This window comes from Manis pentadactyla, chromosome 3, assembly GCF_030020395.1.
Source record: "Manis pentadactyla isolate mManPen7 chromosome 3, mManPen7.hap1, whole genome shotgun sequence".
Lineage (NCBI taxonomy): Eukaryota > Metazoa > Chordata > Mammalia > Pholidota > Manidae > Manis > Manis pentadactyla.
In genome coordinates, this window is record NC_080021.1 from 157,652,717 (window position 1) to 157,672,846 (window position 20,130).

Here is a 20,130-nt window from a genome sequence, read left to right on the forward strand (position 1 = left end):
AGCTGGGGGATTCTACTCATATCCTGAAATACCTTGGTCTCTTTAGGAGGCACACTACCAGGATTCCCAATCTTTTCAAATACAAACCCCCAACAAAGATTCCTCACTCTAGCTTCCAAACTAATATTACTCAAATTTTTATCAAGTTTTACTTTGTCAGTTAATTTTATAATAGTAACTATACTAAAAATGAATATACCTTTCAGACAACACATATTACTCCACTTCCCATTCCTTCATTACTCTCTTATCTTGCTGAACCTGACCTGATTATTAAGTAATATTTTAAACTATTAATCCCCACTTCACAGGTTAAAAAATTCAGGTGCAAAAATGTTATTTGCTTCAGGTCATACTGCAGTCAGCAGGAGGAACGATACTTGGACATGGATCTCTGAATTCATTTAAGAAAGTTATTTAACACAATTACATTCTAAACCTACAAAAGCAAAAGGATTTCTTTCATTTAGCCCTTCTTTAAGAAAAGAAGGAGGAGGGGGAAAATTAAGTGTACAAACTCTTCCAAGTGTTATAATGTAGAACTTTTCTAGACATCAAGATACTAGATATGAAAATGTCAAAGCAAAGTGCCCTTAATGTGCATCATTTATTAACAGGAAATAATAAAAAGTATATGGACAAAGCAGTCAAACAATAGTGTTTTTCTTCAAAGCTATTTAAAACATTCAATATTGAAAAATTATTAAATATGGGATTTTCTGTACATTTTATGAATATCCAAAGAGTATTTTATATGCACAAGATAAATTTAACTATAAAAGCATAAGATGAGTTTTTTTTTTAATGATGAGTAAAAAACTCTGACAAGTTTGGTTTTCTAACTACAGTAATATATATATAATAATACATAGTATAATATATAAAATTTACTAGTAATTTTTTTTGTGATGATCAATCCTCCCCCCTTAATCCCCCACGTATTTCAGAATCAAAACAGTATTATCTGCAGATCAATAGAAACAACCATGCACTGAAGGTCAGAATATGAACTCTAGATGCTAACTAGTTGGGCAAATTATCACACCTTTCTGGGCCTTAGTTTACTCATCTTTAAAGTGGAAGGATTGGAAAAAATGATCTCCATGACCTTCCCAACTCTGACATTCTGAGAAGCCATATTTGAAAGTCTTCCATTTCTGGAGAGATGCAAATTTTTATGTTACTAAAGAAATGGGCCCATCTCACACTGAAGGGAGACCTCAGTGCTCTTTTCCACAGAAGGGCACTTCCCTCCCATGGGCTGCCTAAGTGATCAGCTTTATACTTCCTGAAATCCAAATAGCAAGTGGATTCGCAAACCAGATCCTACACCAATTTGAATGTGTTTTATCAGTAGAAGCATAAATGAAGAAAACATCTTCTCCATCTCGATCATGTAAATTCCATACAACCTTATCTTCTAAACAGCATTTGAATAATAAGAAAGTGTAATCTTACTTGCAAATCCTGAAACTTAATATTTCACTAAAAGAAAACAAAAAAGACACTAGAGGGTATCCCTTTAAACATTCCTTATTAATTATTTTTAAACTGTATAGAAAGGATAATTGCATGGCTCCAGAAAATGTACTGATCAAATGATTTTCAAGAAATAACTGTTTTAAAAATGTGACTCCTATACACATGTTTATGGATTTTGAATAAATCTATTCAATGTCAATATACTGATAAGGTACCACTTCCGAAAGTATGCCATATCATGTTATTAATTACTAGTTAACTAAAAGAGTCCTGTGGTTCAGCTTTTAAAATAATGACTGCATTTCTTTCCTAGAGCTTCTCAGAGCCTTTAAAAGATTAAAAGAAATTTAGAGTCTTCAAAAGAAGGGCCTTCATGGAGAGAGAGAGAGAGAGAGAGAGAGAGAGAGAGAGTGTGTGTGCGCGCGCGTGCACGTGCCCGCGCCTCTTCTTACATAACAACAGAACTCTCCTATGGGACTAACATTTTCAGAAACAAGCCTGGTAAATTCTTTATTTGGGTTGATGAGAAACCTATAATCTAAATAGGTAAATTAGGAGATTTCCTATCAGTGAAATGGTATCGCAACAGATACCAATACAATGAACACTTTGGCATTTTGGAACATTGATTATGTCTAAACAGTGGACAAGCTTCAAAGAGTAGATGGTAAAAGAAAATCCATTAAAATTGTTTAAAGTTTTCAAAAAAGATTCTTAATTTGACCATGGTGCGGTATGATATCTTACTTCCATTTTGCTTAACATGATGGAGGAGTAAATGGCGAAAGTATGAATCAAAAAAGGAGGAAGGTAAGAAAAAAAATTTTTTTAATGTATTTCTTAGCTACGTCAATAAACATAAATTGAAAATAATGCTGCAGTAAACATAGGGATGCCTATATCTTCTCATATTAGTGTTTTTGTTTTCTTCAGATAAATACCCAGAAGTGGAATTACCAGTTCATATGGCATTTCTATTTTTAATTTTTTGAAGAACTTCTGCGTACTACCTCTGTATACTATTTTCCACAGTGGCTGCACCAATTTACTTTCCCACAAATAGTGCATGAGTGTTCTCTTTCCTCCACATCCTTGCCAACACTTGTTATTTCTTGTCTTTACTAGCCAAAGGGGATAAAGAGGTACAAACTTCCAATTACAAAATAAATAAGTCACAGGGATGAAAAGTACAGCATAGGGAATATAGTCAATAATATTGTAATAATTTTGTATGGTGACAGATGGTTAACTATACCTATCATGGTAAGCATTTCATAATGTATGTAATCGTTGAATCACTATGCTGTATACCTGAAACTAGTATAATATCATCTATCAACTATACTTCAAAAAAGAAAAAAAAAAGAAATATCATTTGAATTAGAGTCTCTCTACATAGCATGCAATGTTTCCCAGATGGTTAAATTACAATATTCTAAATTATCAGGCATCATAAATTGTAAGAATATGTAGAAATGGACAAGTCTACGATCCATCCAGCCTTTGGGGGAACTATTGCAAGAAAATATACCTGGGTTTCTACAGAAGCAATGAAAAAATAAACAAAAACAAAAGTGAATTACGTAATCTTGTTCCCTTGGTAACAAGTTATTCTTTACTCTGACACCCAGCACTGTAAAGCAGTCTCAATTGTTCAATCGAAGTATGTGTTCACTCAGTCACTCACACTGTACAGTCTGCTATGCTGGCAGTAGTTGTCCATATTCACAGCAAGAGCCAGGTAAACACTTTGTATCATCAAATTATAATGATTACACATTTTTATAAGTAATGACACATCTCTGTGAGGGCTATCATCACCTCTTGAGTGAGACCACATGCATTATAGCTATATGGCAAGGGGATGCTGGTGACAGGAGCATCAGTGAGCCAGTACTAACTAATAAGCATGCACAAGAAACAGGGCCATGTAGTGGGTGCTTTAAAGTTCATGATAAAGAACAGCATCCCTATCTTCTGGTAGTATCGTTAACAAAAAGCATTTATTATCACAAAGAAGAGGAATCTGTGATCCAAGTCAAGGATCAAACACCAGCTGGCTATTAATTCAGTGTGGTGGAACTATGGAAGACTCTCCTAACACACGTGGAAGCTTAGCAAATAAAAAGAGGGAGTATAAAGACTCAAAATGAACTTTAGAGACAAAAATTATACATAGTTAAATGTCAGCAATACAAAATTATAGAAAAATTGGAATAGCTTAAGCTGAAAAAATTAAGGTTTTTATAATATTTGAGAAAAAATATTCATACTCCTCTAGTAAAATTTTGGGCATAATTCATGGAACACAATGTTTCTTTACTAAATATGAAAATGATGTGATAGAATCTTTAGACAAAATTGTACTGAAAGTGAAATTATAATGAAAAAATTTTTTAAATGCATCTTCTCTCTCTTGATCAAGGATACACATTTATGACATGACAACACAGAGATGAGAATATAATCTGGGCCCACACAGACCAGATCAAAGCTAATTGGACTTTGTAGCAAATGAACTCATGACCTAGACCTCATTAGTCATGATCTAACCAACTGAGCTTGTGGGCCATAGAAAATACATGTTGACTTGAGATATTTACTTTGAATCATTTTTACACTTAAATGGGCCCCATAATTTTAAAGTCTACTTTTGAGATGTTGTTTTTCTAAGGTTTATGAATGAATGAACTCACTGATCTCACATTTACCTATTATGTGGAAGACCCCAACGTCAGTGGCAGAGTAGTTTAAAAGGGTACAAGGCAAGGTGCAGAATTCAAAATCATAAATAGGAGAAAAAAATATAAAAAATAACTATAGTACATAATTTTAAAGTGACAACTAATGTTTACTGAGTGTTTACTATTTCATAGATGCTACACAAAACACTTTTGGTAAGCTAACTTATCTCCATATCACAGATAAAAGAAGAAAAGCAGGTTGTGTATCTTCCACGAAGTCCCACACTCTAGTTATCTCTCTACCCTACCTTGGGCTGATGAAAAATGACTGTGATAGACACTGTAGAGTTAACTCTCTCCACATCCATTCCACCTGCCCTTTACCTTGCTGTCTCCTACCATATAGACATGAAAACTACAAACACGTACTCCCGAATTCCCTTGTGACTAATATGCTACCTCTGGACTTCTTGTTACCTGACGAAAAAGAAGTCCTAATTTGTTTAAACTTCTGTTTGTCATATTTTCTGGGATTCTCTGTTGATATAATACTGTAATGAAGGTAAGGCGAAATACTATAGAAATTGAGAATCAAATGGTAACTTGGCCCTCCCATAGAGGGGTGGCAGCACTTTACCTGGGATGCCTTTCAAATAGAGAACAAACTACGTAGGAGATGGTGCACCCATGAACGAAGGTATATAATGACTTTACTCTGGTGTTCTTGTGACAGATACATCACAGGAAAGAATGCAATGACAACAAAACTGAGTGACTGAATGACCTCTAATGTAAATTGACAAATTTACATTACCAAGGACATGACTAGGGCAGGGGGGCAACTTCAGAAACAAAAATAAGATACACTGAGTATCAGGCACTTTTATGTAGAGGAAGTATTTCATTTAATAAATGCACAAAAACACCCTTATAATACACTTGCTTTATATTAGTTTACAAACACACATACAAAATTCACCTTATTTATTAAAAAAGCATAGGTTTCATAAGACATTTTTATAGTATAGAAATCACAAGTATTTATAGTATAGAATCACAAGGGGTATATGTTTCTCAACCTAGTGAAAACCATTAAAGGACACAACAATTTCAATAATTTAAAATATTCTGCTGGGGTTAAGTAAGAGGAAAATGAACACATGTTCTCAACAAACAGAGACAAAGCTCTGAAACAGATTAATTTCAATATTCTGTTCTGATACAAAATTACTGTGAAAACAAGGAAACAATATGGGACTAGGGGTATGTGTCATAAAGTCCATTATTATTCTCCAACTAATGAGGGGAATTAAAAAGACTTGCACACATAAACTTACATCGCTCCATTGGTATAGACGGGATCACTTCCTTCAACATACTGAACCTGAGCTGGATAGACATGCTGTACCTGCTGCACGGTCTGTACCTGCTGTACCTGGAAAACAAACATCAGGACCTTGGTGAGTGACGTATGAAACAGGATACGTGATGTTAGCTTCACCTCACAGATTTCTCTAGGGTACTGATAAACATGAGAATGGCTTAGGATCAGACTATCAGGTTCATGCTAATTTCAAGATAAATGCATGCTGGCTTCAAATCAACTGTAGTAATTATGCTGAAATAGCTCTGTAACATTCCTGCAGGTTAGAAGTATATATATATATATATACTTCAAATATTTAGGGTAAAGATTCTGAAAGTTCCTTATTTTGATGATTTATGAAAGTCTCTCCATCTGATTTGTTAAAGCTAGATTTATTTTTTAATGAAAAAAATCATGATGGGAAATTGCAAGCACTAAATATAGAAAAAATACTATAATAAACCCCATGTATTCATTATCTAAGGTAAATAACTGTCACCAGACCTTGCCTTTTAGTCCCTCACAGGATTCTTTAAAAGCAGATGCAAAGAGGATACCATTTCACTGATACTTCATTTATGTTTCTAAGAGACAAGAACTCCTTTTAACATGAACACACCACCAATATCACATATAAAACATTAACAATTTGTTAATATCATCTGAAATCCAGTCATTGTTCAAATTTCTCTAATTATTCCAATGCCTTCTTAGAGTTGTTTTTCTCAAATCAGGATCCAGACAAGGTTTACATATTACACTTGGTTGATATTTCCTATCTTTCTCTTTTAATCTCTAACAGTTTCCCATCCTTTTGTTACTTGACTATTACTTCTTGAAGAAACTGTATACTTGTAGAATTTCTGGAATTCTAGATTTTGCTGACTATATCCCTGAGATGTCATTTAATAAGTTCTTCTATCTTCTTTCTGTCCAGTAAACTGGCAGTTTAATTGAAGGCCTTGAGCAGGTTTTATTTTTGAAAAATTTGTGTACTGCCTATTGCATTATATCGGTTGCGATATAACAACTCGCTGACTCCCTTTCTGCAGTGTTACATACAATCAGCAGAGTCCAGTATTTTCAACTGGAACCATTTATTATAATGCTTCCTACCCATGGTTTAGCTGAGGATATTAATAGCCATTGATGATCATTTTCTAGAGATAGTATCTCAATTAATAAAGGCTGTAAACCTTAGTAGTCTAATTCTATTGTTTCTTCTCTATTTACTAGTAGATTAATATAAAGAAATTCCTGTCATTATTTATTGGTTATTTGAAATAAGGTTCACACAGGAAGAGTAGGATAATTCTTTTCTTTACCATTACTCAGAATAATGATTATATCCTTTAGCTCCTTCCCAAAGTGAGCAGTTTGGTTTGGTTTAGTTTGTATCCTTAAGATTCTTGGCTTTTGAATATAATTGATGTTTTTCAATCACAGCAGTTATTTTTCTTATTAAAACTGTCCCATATTTGACCAATGGTGATCCCTTCAAACTGTATTCTTACCTTTTGACATGACCACAGTAATCTTCCTTAACTCCTTCGCTTTTGGTTGTGATAAGATTTTCCAGACTTATCTTTTATATTTCTTGTTCTATATCTAGAATCAAACATATCTCAGAGAGCCTGGATTTTACTAGTTAGGAGTAATATAAACATGTAAAATCTATTTAGGAAGCAATTGGAAACAGGCACACTATTTGATGGCCTTGTGATTTCTTCTACAAGAGTATTTACCGGTGGAAGAGCTGCTGTACAATATTATGTTAAAAATTCAGTTCCTAAGAACAAAAAAGTTAGAAGAGAAAACCTTAGTGACTGAAAAACAGTGATTACATAAATTATAGGAAAACCATAGTGCAGAACATACAGCCGATGTTAAAAGAATAAAGTAAGACTGATATGTACTTTAAGAGTAAGATCTCTAAGACATTATCAAGTGAAAAAGTATGTTACAGAACAATAGGTACAGGGCCATTTGTTTTTAAAATATGTATGTATCTGCATATATGCACTCATATGTATAAAAATGTATGTTAAAATATAAAAGGGAGAATAAAAAGTAGCACATCAAACTTCTAAAAATGGTTACTCTGTTGAATGACATGAAATGATATGGCAGAGAGAAGTTGACTGGCATCTATTATTCTGCATCTTAATACTGCTCTTGGATTTTAAAAATGAAAATGAATTCATATATTATGTATATAATACGTCAAATACATAAATCAATATATAGAAAGACTTCACTTCTGCCACAATAAATACTACTGGAAATACCCTCCTCACACTAAACAAGAAGAAAACAGGATAAAATATGTAAAATAACATTTTCAGTTACTTAGCAGAAGGCATCATAAGATTGTGATCCCTAAGAGAAAGTTAACAAAGAAGGTGATCCAAAAACGACCCTAACGTTTGAGATGGCGACATTTTCCATACTGTAGAGCAGGAAGGGGAAAGCCAAGAAGAGCACCGTGATTTCACTGGGGTAAGGAGACAGATACTGGAACTGGGGAAGCTGAGGCAGCTGAAATTTGGGGGCAGTATAAAAGAGAGGATAGTAAGCAGAGAAATATATTCAGAAATATTAATAGAGATCCCCTTGACTATGATAGTGATTACTACGCTGCACATATGTAGGATACAGAGATATTCAAGTTCTGACCAGACATAGTGATATGACCTACTGAACACACAGGGCATTCTATAGAAATACCAGAAAGGCAAAGCTTTAGTAATAGGACTAAACTAGCTGCATGCTAAGACTACTTTACGTCCATCTTAACAAAACAGAGAAATAAGCCTTGAAAAGATAAAGTTTGTCCACTTTATTGCCTATACAAAACAAAATTTAAAACTTTTAAAGGGAGATGCAATACATCAAAATGTGTAGAGTGCAGTTAGAGCCATGCATAAAGGGAAATGTATAGTTTTAAACATTTTCATTAAGAAAAAACCTCTAATGCAATAAATCTAAAGTTGCAATATTAAGAATCTAGAAAATGAAGAATAAATTAAGGAGGAGAAAGGAAATAAAGAGCAAAGGTCAACAAAATAGATATTTGAAAAACAACAGAAAAAATTCAATTTAATTATAAACATTAAAGTAGACAGGAGAAAAAGAAGACACAAATTATGAATATTGAGGATGAAAGGAGAAACAAATTCTAAAGACCAAAAAATGGATAATAAAGACAACTTAATGCCAACAAAATCAACTACTTACATTAAATGAAAAAAGTCCTTAAAAGAAACAATCACTAAAATTGGCAACAACAAAAAAAGAACAACATATATGTGAAATTGAATTTATTCCCACAGAAGAAACTCCAGATGCAGATAGCTTCACTGGTAAATTCTATCAGACATTCCAGGAAGAAAAAATAGCCAAGCTAACACAAATGATTTACAAAATAGAGAATAAGGGAACATCTCTCAACTATTTTTATGAAGCTAGCTTTTTCCTAAGACCAAAACCAGAAAAGACCTTCCAAGAAAATAAGATTATAGAATAATTTCTCTCATAAACATAATTGCAAAAATATTTAATGAAGTAAAAGTAGCTCTAATCCAGGAATATGCTTATCACAGTTAGATGAAAAAACTCAAACAAGGATACAAAACATTACTAGCACCATTTAAACTTTGGTGGATATTTTCAAACACTGGTTCTTTGCTTCTTTATAATCCTCTATTAAAATTTCCCACATTCTTGCAAACTTCACACATAGCTCATGTTGTTTTCTTTACATGAATTCTCTCATCAATGACTGCAAATCCACTATTTCTTTCTGGGCCCTGATTAAAAATTTAGTCTCTCTAAAAAAGCTTTTGTAACTTATTTTATCCCATGAGAAACTATTCTTTTCTTTTTGCTCTCTTAGGACTTATTAATACAGGTGGAAGCACACGGCTTAGTACTAACTTATGTCTTCAATTAGTTTTCTTCATGGTAGCCAATATGGTGAGGTAGCAAAATGAGTTAATTTGCAAATAGGAGAACTGATTTTAAGTCCTTGTGCTGATACTTGCTGGATGTATATTGGGATAGTCAACTCATTCCTTTATATAATAATTTCCTTTGATGCAAAATAAAAGTTATATTTACTCTATTATAAAGGATTTTTTTTGAGGATCCAAATTATTAAATATAGATACAAAGCAGGTCATAGAAATATGTAATTATAATACATCTTGAAAAATCGGTGAAATTATTAAATATACCAAAAAGGCTTGTCTTCTACATCGACTACATTTCATCTTTATATTCCATTTGTTCAGCCATAAATATACACAATAAATGTTCATCACAGGTTTATAAACCACAAGAGTCTATAATTAAGTAGAAATGAAGCTCAGTGTGAAGAATCTTGGAAAAGAAGTCTGGATAGATGCTAGGGATAGTAATATATAGAAATATGACTCTTGATCACATCAAGACTTTACAAAACATTGTAAAAATTGGGCATATTTCTTTGTATTGTCTACCAAGTTAAGAAACAAAGTAAATGGAAGAACAAACTAAACGGGAAAAATATTTAACTATAGCATATTTTGGAGGTAATGCAATTTTCATCATTATCCAGCATGTGTGGTTTTTCAATCAACCATTAGAAACTAAATTGTTTCAAAAGCCCCTCAAAACAGTTTAGTGTTGGAAAGAATTTGAATTGCACATAGCACTCATAGTTTGAGAAGGTATTCTTTCAAGGTACAGTGAGACTAAAGGAAGTAAAAAAGAGGGGTAAAAAAGGACATAAAAAGAAAGGGAGAAAAATAAGGAAAAGTAATTATGTATGTATATATATCTTATTTTGTAATGAGAAATTAAGTCCTTGAAAGTATTTCACTTAGTTTTTAAGTTGAGTTTGTTATTGATTTCCTATTTTCTTTTGACAGTGGGGCTCTATTATTAGTAAAGATATACTGGAGAGCCAAGAAAAGTGCTCCCTTCTACTTCAGATTAAATATAGTCAAATCCAGGAAGGTATCTGCAACTACAGAACCAATATTTCAGGATATACAAACCCAGTCACAGGATGGAAAATGAGAATGGCAGAATTCCAGCTCACCTCTACCCCTGGTCCATTCACACCTACAGCAGAGGGACATTTTTTATATTGTTGGTATATTCCCAAAGACCCAACACAGTGTAAACACATTTGAAGTATTTAATAATTACTCAATAACTAGTAATGACCTCACCTAGCAAAGGAAATGGCCAGTGATATTTGTAAAATTTACAGTATCTTCTAAATGTGGATAAGTGTATTAGTTTTTCTAAATAATAGTGAAACCACCAAGGAATATTTATTATTCCAAAGTGAACTGAAGCGATCACTTTCAATGCTGAAGACTAAAGGTGAAATTTTAAAAGGAAGTTGCATGCTATTTTCTCTTCCCTAAAATAATTAACTATGATTCAAATTTGTTCAAATAATATTTGATATTGTCCTTATGTTAAACATTAATTTCTATTCAAATATTTACTAAACTGTCATCTATTATAAGCTTATTTTTTATTTTACTTGCCATACTTCAGTGCAGAAACTATCCAGGTTAGCATTGCTAAAAAGAGATGGGAAAAACAGCATAATGTAGGCATTTCATTACCATTCTCAAGAACTGTATTTTCCATCCATCTTTATAAAATCTATAAACTGCCACATTTTACTGCCCACCCCACCCAAGCCCTTAGGGAAGAGGAAGAAGATGATTAAATAAACACAATAGGAAATTAATTTTCTCTTATTTCATTATCTTTCCCAAGATAAATTCTCAGATATTCTTCCACAGAGAATGAATAAATATTTTCCACCACTTTTGAATTTTAATAAACAACAAAGTGGTGAAAATGCAAACTGAAAAGAGATAGACAAAGGTAGAATTAGCAGGAATAGTCAACAATTTCTATAATTAACTGTTCAGTGAATAAAAATGACCTTGGGCTAATTTCTAAAAGGTTACCCAGTACATCAGAATGTGGACAGTAATGAGGTCTAACTATGATAACACTCTGTACCAGAAATTTGTCCATTTGTCAAAGGAAGGAAAAAAATACCCCTCAAAATATAAATATATGCAATAATGTATTTACATTCATAGACACTAGAAGAATTAAGCTACTTAACACTGCCTCATTGATACATATTTACATAGAAGCGCCTCTTATTACTATTCAAATGTAGTATTGTAAATGTATTTGCTTATTTTTGTACATTTTTATAATTCTTATTATTTATGAAAGATGTGAATACCAAAACAAATAATATACCACAGGAAAACGTGCAGGCTCAACAGAACCAATTAGTATATTTTGAGGACAAATTTATACAATCTGTTGTTTTGGATGTGCTTCAAGAAAAATAAAATGAATCACACTTCAAAATAGAAATCCTTTTCAATAGTAAATGAAATCATTTCTAAATGTTAAGCTTATTAGTCAACTAAGAAAAATACTAGTATATTTGTAAAAATGTCTTTATTATGTCGAGATCGTCATTGCTTCTCTCATATAAGAGCATTCCTCACAACATCTGGTTACCACAAACATTTCAAAACTTAGTAAAGAAAAAAGATTAAAGATGGCAGTGTGAGAGGAGACAGAGGCTTCCTCTTAAAACTGGATACAATTAGAAAATATAGTTGGCACAACTAATCCTGAGAGAGCAACAGGACAGAGGATGGCGCCAGACTGCACACACATGGAGAAAATAGCAGAACTCACTGAATGGGGTAATGTACCAGAGCTGTGGCCCCACGGGACCCAAGCCCTTCCTTGCCCCAGCTCATCGGCGGGAGGAAGAGAAACAGAGCAGTGAGGGAGAGGAAGGCTTGGGACTGACTGCTGAATACCTAGCTCCAGAGATCTGCTCTGGGTGCACAAACCTACATTTCGTGGTGCTTTCATGAGACTCGCATGACTTTCATGAGACTTGGGTTGGAAAGTTAATACAGGCAGAGTTCCTGGGGAGACTGGGATTCTGGCCGCTTGTGGAAAGCAGGGATCCACATCCAGTTGCTCTGGGACAAAAACTGATACCTGAGTGACCGGCCCACTGGCTCAGGCACAGCAGCCGGGAGGCAAGGAAAAGATCTTTCCACCACCAGGCATGAGTACCGCGCCCCTACTACACCTGACATTGCTTCAGGGGCTGAGCAGCTCCAGAATAGAGCTTCTGGACACGACAGGGCACCATATACAAACATGAAATGCCAAAGGAACCTTGTCCAGAGTATAATTATTAATACGACTCCCAAGAAAGATTTAAATGATATGGACCTCATGACTCTTCCTGAAAGGGAGTTCAAAATAAAAATAATCAACATCCTAATGGAGGTATGGAAAGACATCCAAGAACTCAGGAATGAATTCAGGTCAGAGATCCAATCGTTGAAGAGAACGATGGAGGGAATTAAAAGCAGGTTGTATACGGTGGAGGAGATGATAAATGAAATAGAAACTGGAGAAGAGGAATACAAAAAAGCTGAGGCACAGAGAGAAAAAAGGATCTCCAAAAATGAATGAATATTGAGAGAACTGTGTGACCAATCCAGGCGGAACAATATTCACATTACAAGGATACCAGAAGAAGAAGAGAGAGAGAAAGGGATAGAAAGTGTCTTTGAGGAGGTAGTTGCTGAAAACTTCCCCAATCTGGGGAAGGACATAGTCTCTCAGGCCATGGAGATAAACAGATCTCCCAACACAAGGGACCCAGGGAAGACAACAGCAAGACACATAGTAATTAAAATGGGAAAGATGAAGGATAAGGACAGACTGTTAAAAGCAGCCAGAGGCAGAAATAAGATCACATACAAAGGAAAGCCCATCAGGCTAACATCAGACTTCTCAGCAGAAACCTTACAGGCCATAGGGAGTGGCATGATGTATTTAATGCCATGAATCAGAAGGGCCTGGAACCAAGATTACTTTATCTGGCAAGATTATCATTTAAATTTGAAGGAGGATTAAACAATTTCCAGATAAGCAAAAGTTGTGAGAATTTATCTCCCACAAACCATCTCTACAGTCTATTTTGGAGGGACTGCTATAGATGGAAGTGTTCCTAAGGCTGAATAGCTGTCACCAGAGGTTAAAAAACCACAGTAAGGAAAGTAGAACAGCTAATTATGAAGCAAATGCAAAATTATATTAACAATCCCCAAAGTCAATCAAGGGATAGAGAAAAAGTACAGAATTTGATACCTACTATATAAAGAAAGAAGGAGGAAGAAAAAGGAGGAGAAATAGAAAAGAACCTTTAGATTGTGTTTGTAACAGCATACTAAGTGAGTTAAGTTAGACTCTTAGATAGTAAGGAAAGTAACCTGGAACCTTTGGTAACCATGAATTTAAAGCCTGCAATGGCAATAAGTACATACCTATCGATAATCACCCTAAATGTAAATGGACTGACCACACCAATCAAAAGGCATAGAGTCACTGAATGGATAAAAAAACAAGACCCATCTATATGCTGCTTACAAGAGACTCGCCTCAAACCCAAAGACATACACAGACTAAAAGTCAAGGGATGGAAAAGATATTTCATGCAAACAATAGGGAGAAAAAAGCAGGTATTGCAGTACTAGTATCAGACAAAATTGACTTCAAAACAAAGAAAGTAAGAAGAGATAAAGAAGGACATTGCATAATGATAAAGGGCTCAGTCCAAAAAGATGATATAACCATTATAAATCTATATGCACCCAACACAGGAGCACCAGCATATGTGAAACAAATAATAATGGAACTAAAGGAGGAATTAGAATGTAATGCATTCATTTTAGGAGACTTAAACACACCATTCATCCAAAGGACAGATCCATCAGACAGAAAATAAGTAAGGACAGAGAGGCACTGAACAACACTTTAGAACAGATGGACCTAATAGACATCTGTAGAACTCTACACCCAAAAGCAACAGGATACACATTCTTCTCAAGTGTACATGGAACATTCTCCAGAATAGACCACATACTAGGCCACAAAAAGAGCCTCAGTAAATTCAAAAAGATTGAAATCCTACCAACCAACTTTCTAGACCACAAAGGTATAAAACTAGAAATAAATTGTACAAAGAAAGCAAAAAGGCTCACAAACACATGGAGGCTTAACAACACGCTCCTAAATAGTCAATGGATCAACGACCAAATTAAAATGGAGATCCAGCAATATATGGAAATAAATGACAACAACAACACAGAGCCCCAACTTCTGTGGGACACAGCAAAAGCAGTCTTAAGAGGAAAATATATCCAATCCAGACATATTTAAAGAACGAGGAACAAACCCAAATGAATAGTATAACGTCACATTTATCAAAATTGGAAAGAGAAGAACAAATGAGGCCTAAAGTCAGCAGAAGGAGGGACATAATAAAGATCAGAGAAGAAATAAATAAAATTGAGAACAAAACAATAGAAAAAAATCAATGAAACCAAGAGCTGGTGCTTTGAGAAAATAAACAAAATAGATAAGCCTCTAGCCAGACTTATTAAGAGAAAAAGAGAATCAACACACATCAACAGAATCAGAAACGAGAAAGGAAACATCACAACAGACCCCACAGAAATACAAAGAATTATTAGAGACTACTATGAAAACCTATATGCTAACAAGCTGGAAAACCTAGAAGAAATGGAGAAATTCCTAGAAAAATACAACCTTCCAAGACTGACCAAGGAAGAAACACATAATCTAAACAAACCAATTACCAGCAAAGAAATTGAAGCGGTAATCAAAAAACTACCCAAGAAAAAAAAACCCGGGACAGGTGGATTTACCTGGGAATTTTATCAGACATACAGAGAAGATATAATACCCATTCTCCTTAAAGTTTTCCAAAAAATAGAAGGGGAGGGAATACTCCCAAACTCATTCTATGAAGCCAACATCACCCTAATACCAAAACCAAGCAGAGACACCACCAAAAAAGAAAACTACAGACCAATATCCCTGATGAACGTAGATGCAAAAATACTCAACAAAATCTTAGCAAACCAAATTCAAAAATACATCAAAAGGATGATAAACCACGACCAAGTGGGATTCATCCCAAGGATGCAAGGATGGTACAACATCTGAAAATCCATCAACATCATCCACCACATCAACAAAAAGAAGTACAAAAACCACATGATCATCTCCATAGATGCTGAAAAAGCATTCGACAAAATTCAACATCCATTCATGATAAAAACTCTCAACAAAATGGGTATAGAGGGCATGTACCTCACATAATAAAGGCCATATATGATAAACCCACAGCCAACATCATACTGAACAGTGAAAAGCTTGAAAGCTTTTCCTCTGAGATCGGGAACAAGACAGGGATGCCCACTCTCCCCACTGTTATTCAACATAGTACTGGAGGTCCTAGCCACGGCAATTAGACAAAACAAAGGAATACAAGGAATCCAAATTGGTAAAGAAGAAGTTAAACTGTCACTATTTGCCGATGACATGATATTGTACATAAAAAACCCTAAAGACTCCACTCCAAAACTTCTAGAACTGATATCGGAATACAGCAAAATTGCAGGATACAAAATTAACACACAGAAATCTGAGGCTTTCCTATACACTAACAATGAGCTAATAGAAAGATAAATCAGGAAAACAATTCCATTCACAGTTGCATCAAAAAGAATAAAATACTTAGGAATAAACCTTACCAAGGAAGTGAAAGACCTATACCCTAAAAACTATAAGATACTCTTAAGAGAAATTAAAGAGGACACTAACAAATGGAAACTCATCCCATGCTCCTGGCTAGGAAGAATTAATATCATCAAAATGGCCATCCTGCCCAAAGCAATATACAGATTTGATGCAATCCCTATCAAATTACCAACATTCTTCAACAAACTAGAACAAATAGTTCAGAAATTCATATGGAACCACCAAAGACCCCGAATAGCCAAAGCAATCCTGGGAAGGAAGAATAAAGTGGGGGGGATCTCGCTCCCCGACTTCAAGCTCTACTACAAAGCCACAGTAATCAAGACAATTTAGTACTGGCACAAGAAGAGAGCCACAGACCAGTGGAACAGAATAGAGACTCCAGACATTAACGCAAACATATATGGCCAATTAATATACGATAAATGAGCCATGGACATACAATGGGGAAATGACAGTCTCTTCAACAGCTGGTGCTGGCAAAACTGGACAGCTACATGTAAGAGAATGGAACTGGATCACTGTCTAACCTCATGGATCAAAGACCTGAATCTAAGTCATGAAACCATAAAACTTTTAGAAAAAAACATAGGCAAAAATCTCTTGGACATAAACATGAACAACTTCTTCATGAACATATCTCCCCGGGCAAGGGAAACAAAAGCAAAAATGAACAAGTGGGACTATATCAAGCTGAAAAGCTTCTTTACAGCAAAGGACACCATCAATAGAACAAAAAGGTACCCTACAGTATCGGAGAATATATTCATAAATGACAGATCCGATAAAGGGTTGACATCCAAAATATATAAAGAGCTTACGCACCTCAACAAACAAAAAACAAATAATCCAATTACAAAATGGGCAGAGGAGCTGAACAGACAGTTCTCCAAAAAAGAAATTCAGATGGCCAACAGACACATGAAAAGATGCTCCACATCGCTTGTCATCAGAGAAATGCAAATTAAAACCACAATGAGATATCACCTCACACCAGTAAGGATTGCCACCATCCAAAAGACAAACAACAACAAATGTTGGCGAGTTTGCAGAGAAAGGGGAACCCTCCTACACTGCTGGTGGGAATGCAAATTAGTTCAACCTTTGTGGAAAGCAGTATGGAGGTTCCTCAAAAAGCTCAAAATAGAAATAAGATTTGACCCAGGAATTCCACTCCTAGCAATTTACCCTAAGAATGCAGCAGCCCAGTTTGAAAAAGACAGATGCACCCCTATGTTTATTGCAGCACTATTTACAATAGCCAAGAAATGGAAGCAACCTAAGTGTCCATCAATAGATGAATGGATAAAGAAGATGTGGTACATATATACAATGGAATATTATTCAGCCATAAGAAGAAAATATACCCTACCATTTGCAACAACATGGATGGAGCTAGAGGGTATTATGCTCAGTGAAATAAGCCAGGCGGAGAAAGACAAGTACCAAATGATTTCACTCATATGTGTAGTACAAGAACAAAGGAAAACTGAAGGAACAAAACAGCAGCAGAATCACAGAACCCAAGAATGGACTAACAGTTACCAAAAGGAAAGGTACTGGGCAGGAGGGTTGGGCAGGGAGAGATAAGGGCAGGGAAAAAGAAAGGGGGCCTTACGATTAGCATGTATAATGTGGGCGGGGCATAGGGAGGGATACGCAACACAGAGAAGACAAGTAGTGAGTCTACAGCATCTTACTATGCTGATGGACAGTGACTGTAATGGGGTTTGTTGGGGGGGGGGTACTTGGTGAAGGGCAGAGTCTAGTAACCATAATGTTCTTCATGCAATTGTAGATTAATGATAAAAAAAAAACTTGGTACAGTTGCTCCCCAAGTTACGATGGTTAGACTTAAAATATTTTGACTTTGCAATGGTGTGAAAGTGATACGCATTCAGTAGAAACTGTACTTTGAATTTTGATCTTTTCCCAGGCTAACAATATGCAGTATGATATGCTCTCGTATCTGAGCTGTAGCTGCCAGGCAGCCACATAATCAGAAGTGTAAACAACTGATACACTTACAACCAGTCTGCACCCACGCAAACATTGTTTTTCACTTTCATTAGAGTATTGAATAAATTACATGACGTACTTAATACTTTATTATAAAAAAGGCTTTGTGTTGCATGATTCTGCCCTACTTTAGGCTAATATAAGTGTTCTGAGCACATTTACAATAAGCTAGACTATAATGTTTGGTTGGTTGGGTGTATTAAATGCATTTCAACTTAGGATATTTTCAACTGATGATGGATTTATCAGGATGTAACCCCATCCTAAGTCAAGGATGATCTGTACTAAGAACTGTCAAAAACTGCATTAAGATGACTTTAATAGATCTGTAAGGGCTAAGGAAAAGCACTTAGCAGATTAAAAACATGGGACATTAGAATGGCTATGTTACAGGCTGCTATGTGATTAACCAAAAGTGAACAGAAAGAAAAGGATCCTCATTGGAGCAACTACTAGTAAAAGGGCACCAGGGAAGTAACGCATCCAGAATAGCAGCAGAGAGTTAATTAGAAAAGCAGCCTGTGAGAAAAGAGAATGAAGAGAACTTATTTCAATATTTCTGGACCTGTAAAACTATAGGGAATTAAAGGGATTGAGGAAAGATTAGCCAAAAAGTTGAGAGAATGTAGTGTGTGTATGTTAGAAGGGAAGACACAAGAAAAGAAAAAGCGTAAGAGAAAAACTAATTTTCTCAACAGCCGTAGATTACAGAAATAGAAACTATAAACTTAAAATCATTTTTTTCAGCCTTGGTTAAAAGTAAAATAAATTACATGTCACAAGGCTACTTAATAAATCTCACCAAGAAAGAATCCTACAAATATTATGAATGTTCAAAGTAATTTTCACAGAAGAGATGCTTATATTTTATGACAGGATCACAGTGAACAAAAAGATGGTTAAGTGGCAGGACAGGTAGGAAAAAAGTATTTTCATCTTTCTTATTGTGTTTATTGAGAAAGAACAATAAGTTTCTCCAGATCTTTGACATTAATTTACTTAGTTCTTCCTGGGATATTTAATAATAACCACAAAATTCCTGTTTTATCTTCTGCTAATGGCAGCCCTTCTACTTCAAAGAATGCGATGAATGTGAACTACTGGAAAACAGTGTACTGTTAATTTAAATGACAGAATTCATTTTATGGAGAAAATGGAATTTGTTCACTTACATTGTAAATTCACTCACTGTCCCTGTGTTAGCTGACTCTTACTTATAAACCATCTAGCTTTTGTTTTTCAGAAATACTCAGATTTTGTATATAGTTTTCTCAAAGCAGACTTTATGTAAACAAGTGATGTAGTAGCACATTCAAATCCAATAAACATCACAAACCTGCTTCTTCATTTGGGCTAGAGTTAAATGTGAAAGTTAAGCTTTAAAGGAATTATTTACTAAAATTATATGATTGCTATAGGTAATAAGTTTTAAACTTGGACTTTAAGTAGAATCATAGGAAGGCTAATGTAGAGGTAAGCAGTATGCACTTCTGACCATATCAAAATAGGAGAATCAATTGAGAGTGAATTAGTTCAATAAATCAGCCCTAACTGCCTACCATCTCTCTCCCAAAAAATGCCTGACAAGCATCAAAGAGCAGAAGCTACTTGGAAGAGATGAAGCACGTTTCCAAAGGCAAGAAGGGAAGTGTTTTCGGAAGCAGGGATATGACTCAAAGCAGACTTAGTTTAGAATGATTTCTCAATGACAAATTCAGTGGCTATTACCTAAAATATATTTTAAATCTATTTTTGTGAGTCAAGGGGAAAAAAGTAACAACTGCTTCCCACAAGTGAGAAACACTTTTTTTTTATTATCATGATTACAATGCTGTCTTAAACATTATTTCCCTTGAGGCCCAGCAGGACTAACCAATACTA

The 20,130-nt window shown here is 34.8% G+C and overlaps 1 protein-coding gene across 8 annotated transcripts in view; it reads right to left on the reverse strand.

The window, feature by feature from the left end:
- RFX3 (regulatory factor X3) overlaps positions 1-20,130 on the reverse strand; it is a 323,283-nt gene that overhangs the window by 117,894 nt on the left and 185,259 nt on the right. For all 8 annotated transcript variants that reach the window (XM_057498625.1, XM_036928419.2, XM_036928417.2 and 5 more), the window contains one exon: positions 5,504-5,601. In XM_057498625.1, the coding sequence (XP_057354608.1) occupies positions 5,504-5,601 (98 nt within the window). The remainder of the gene's footprint in view (positions 1-5,503; positions 5,602-20,130) is intronic.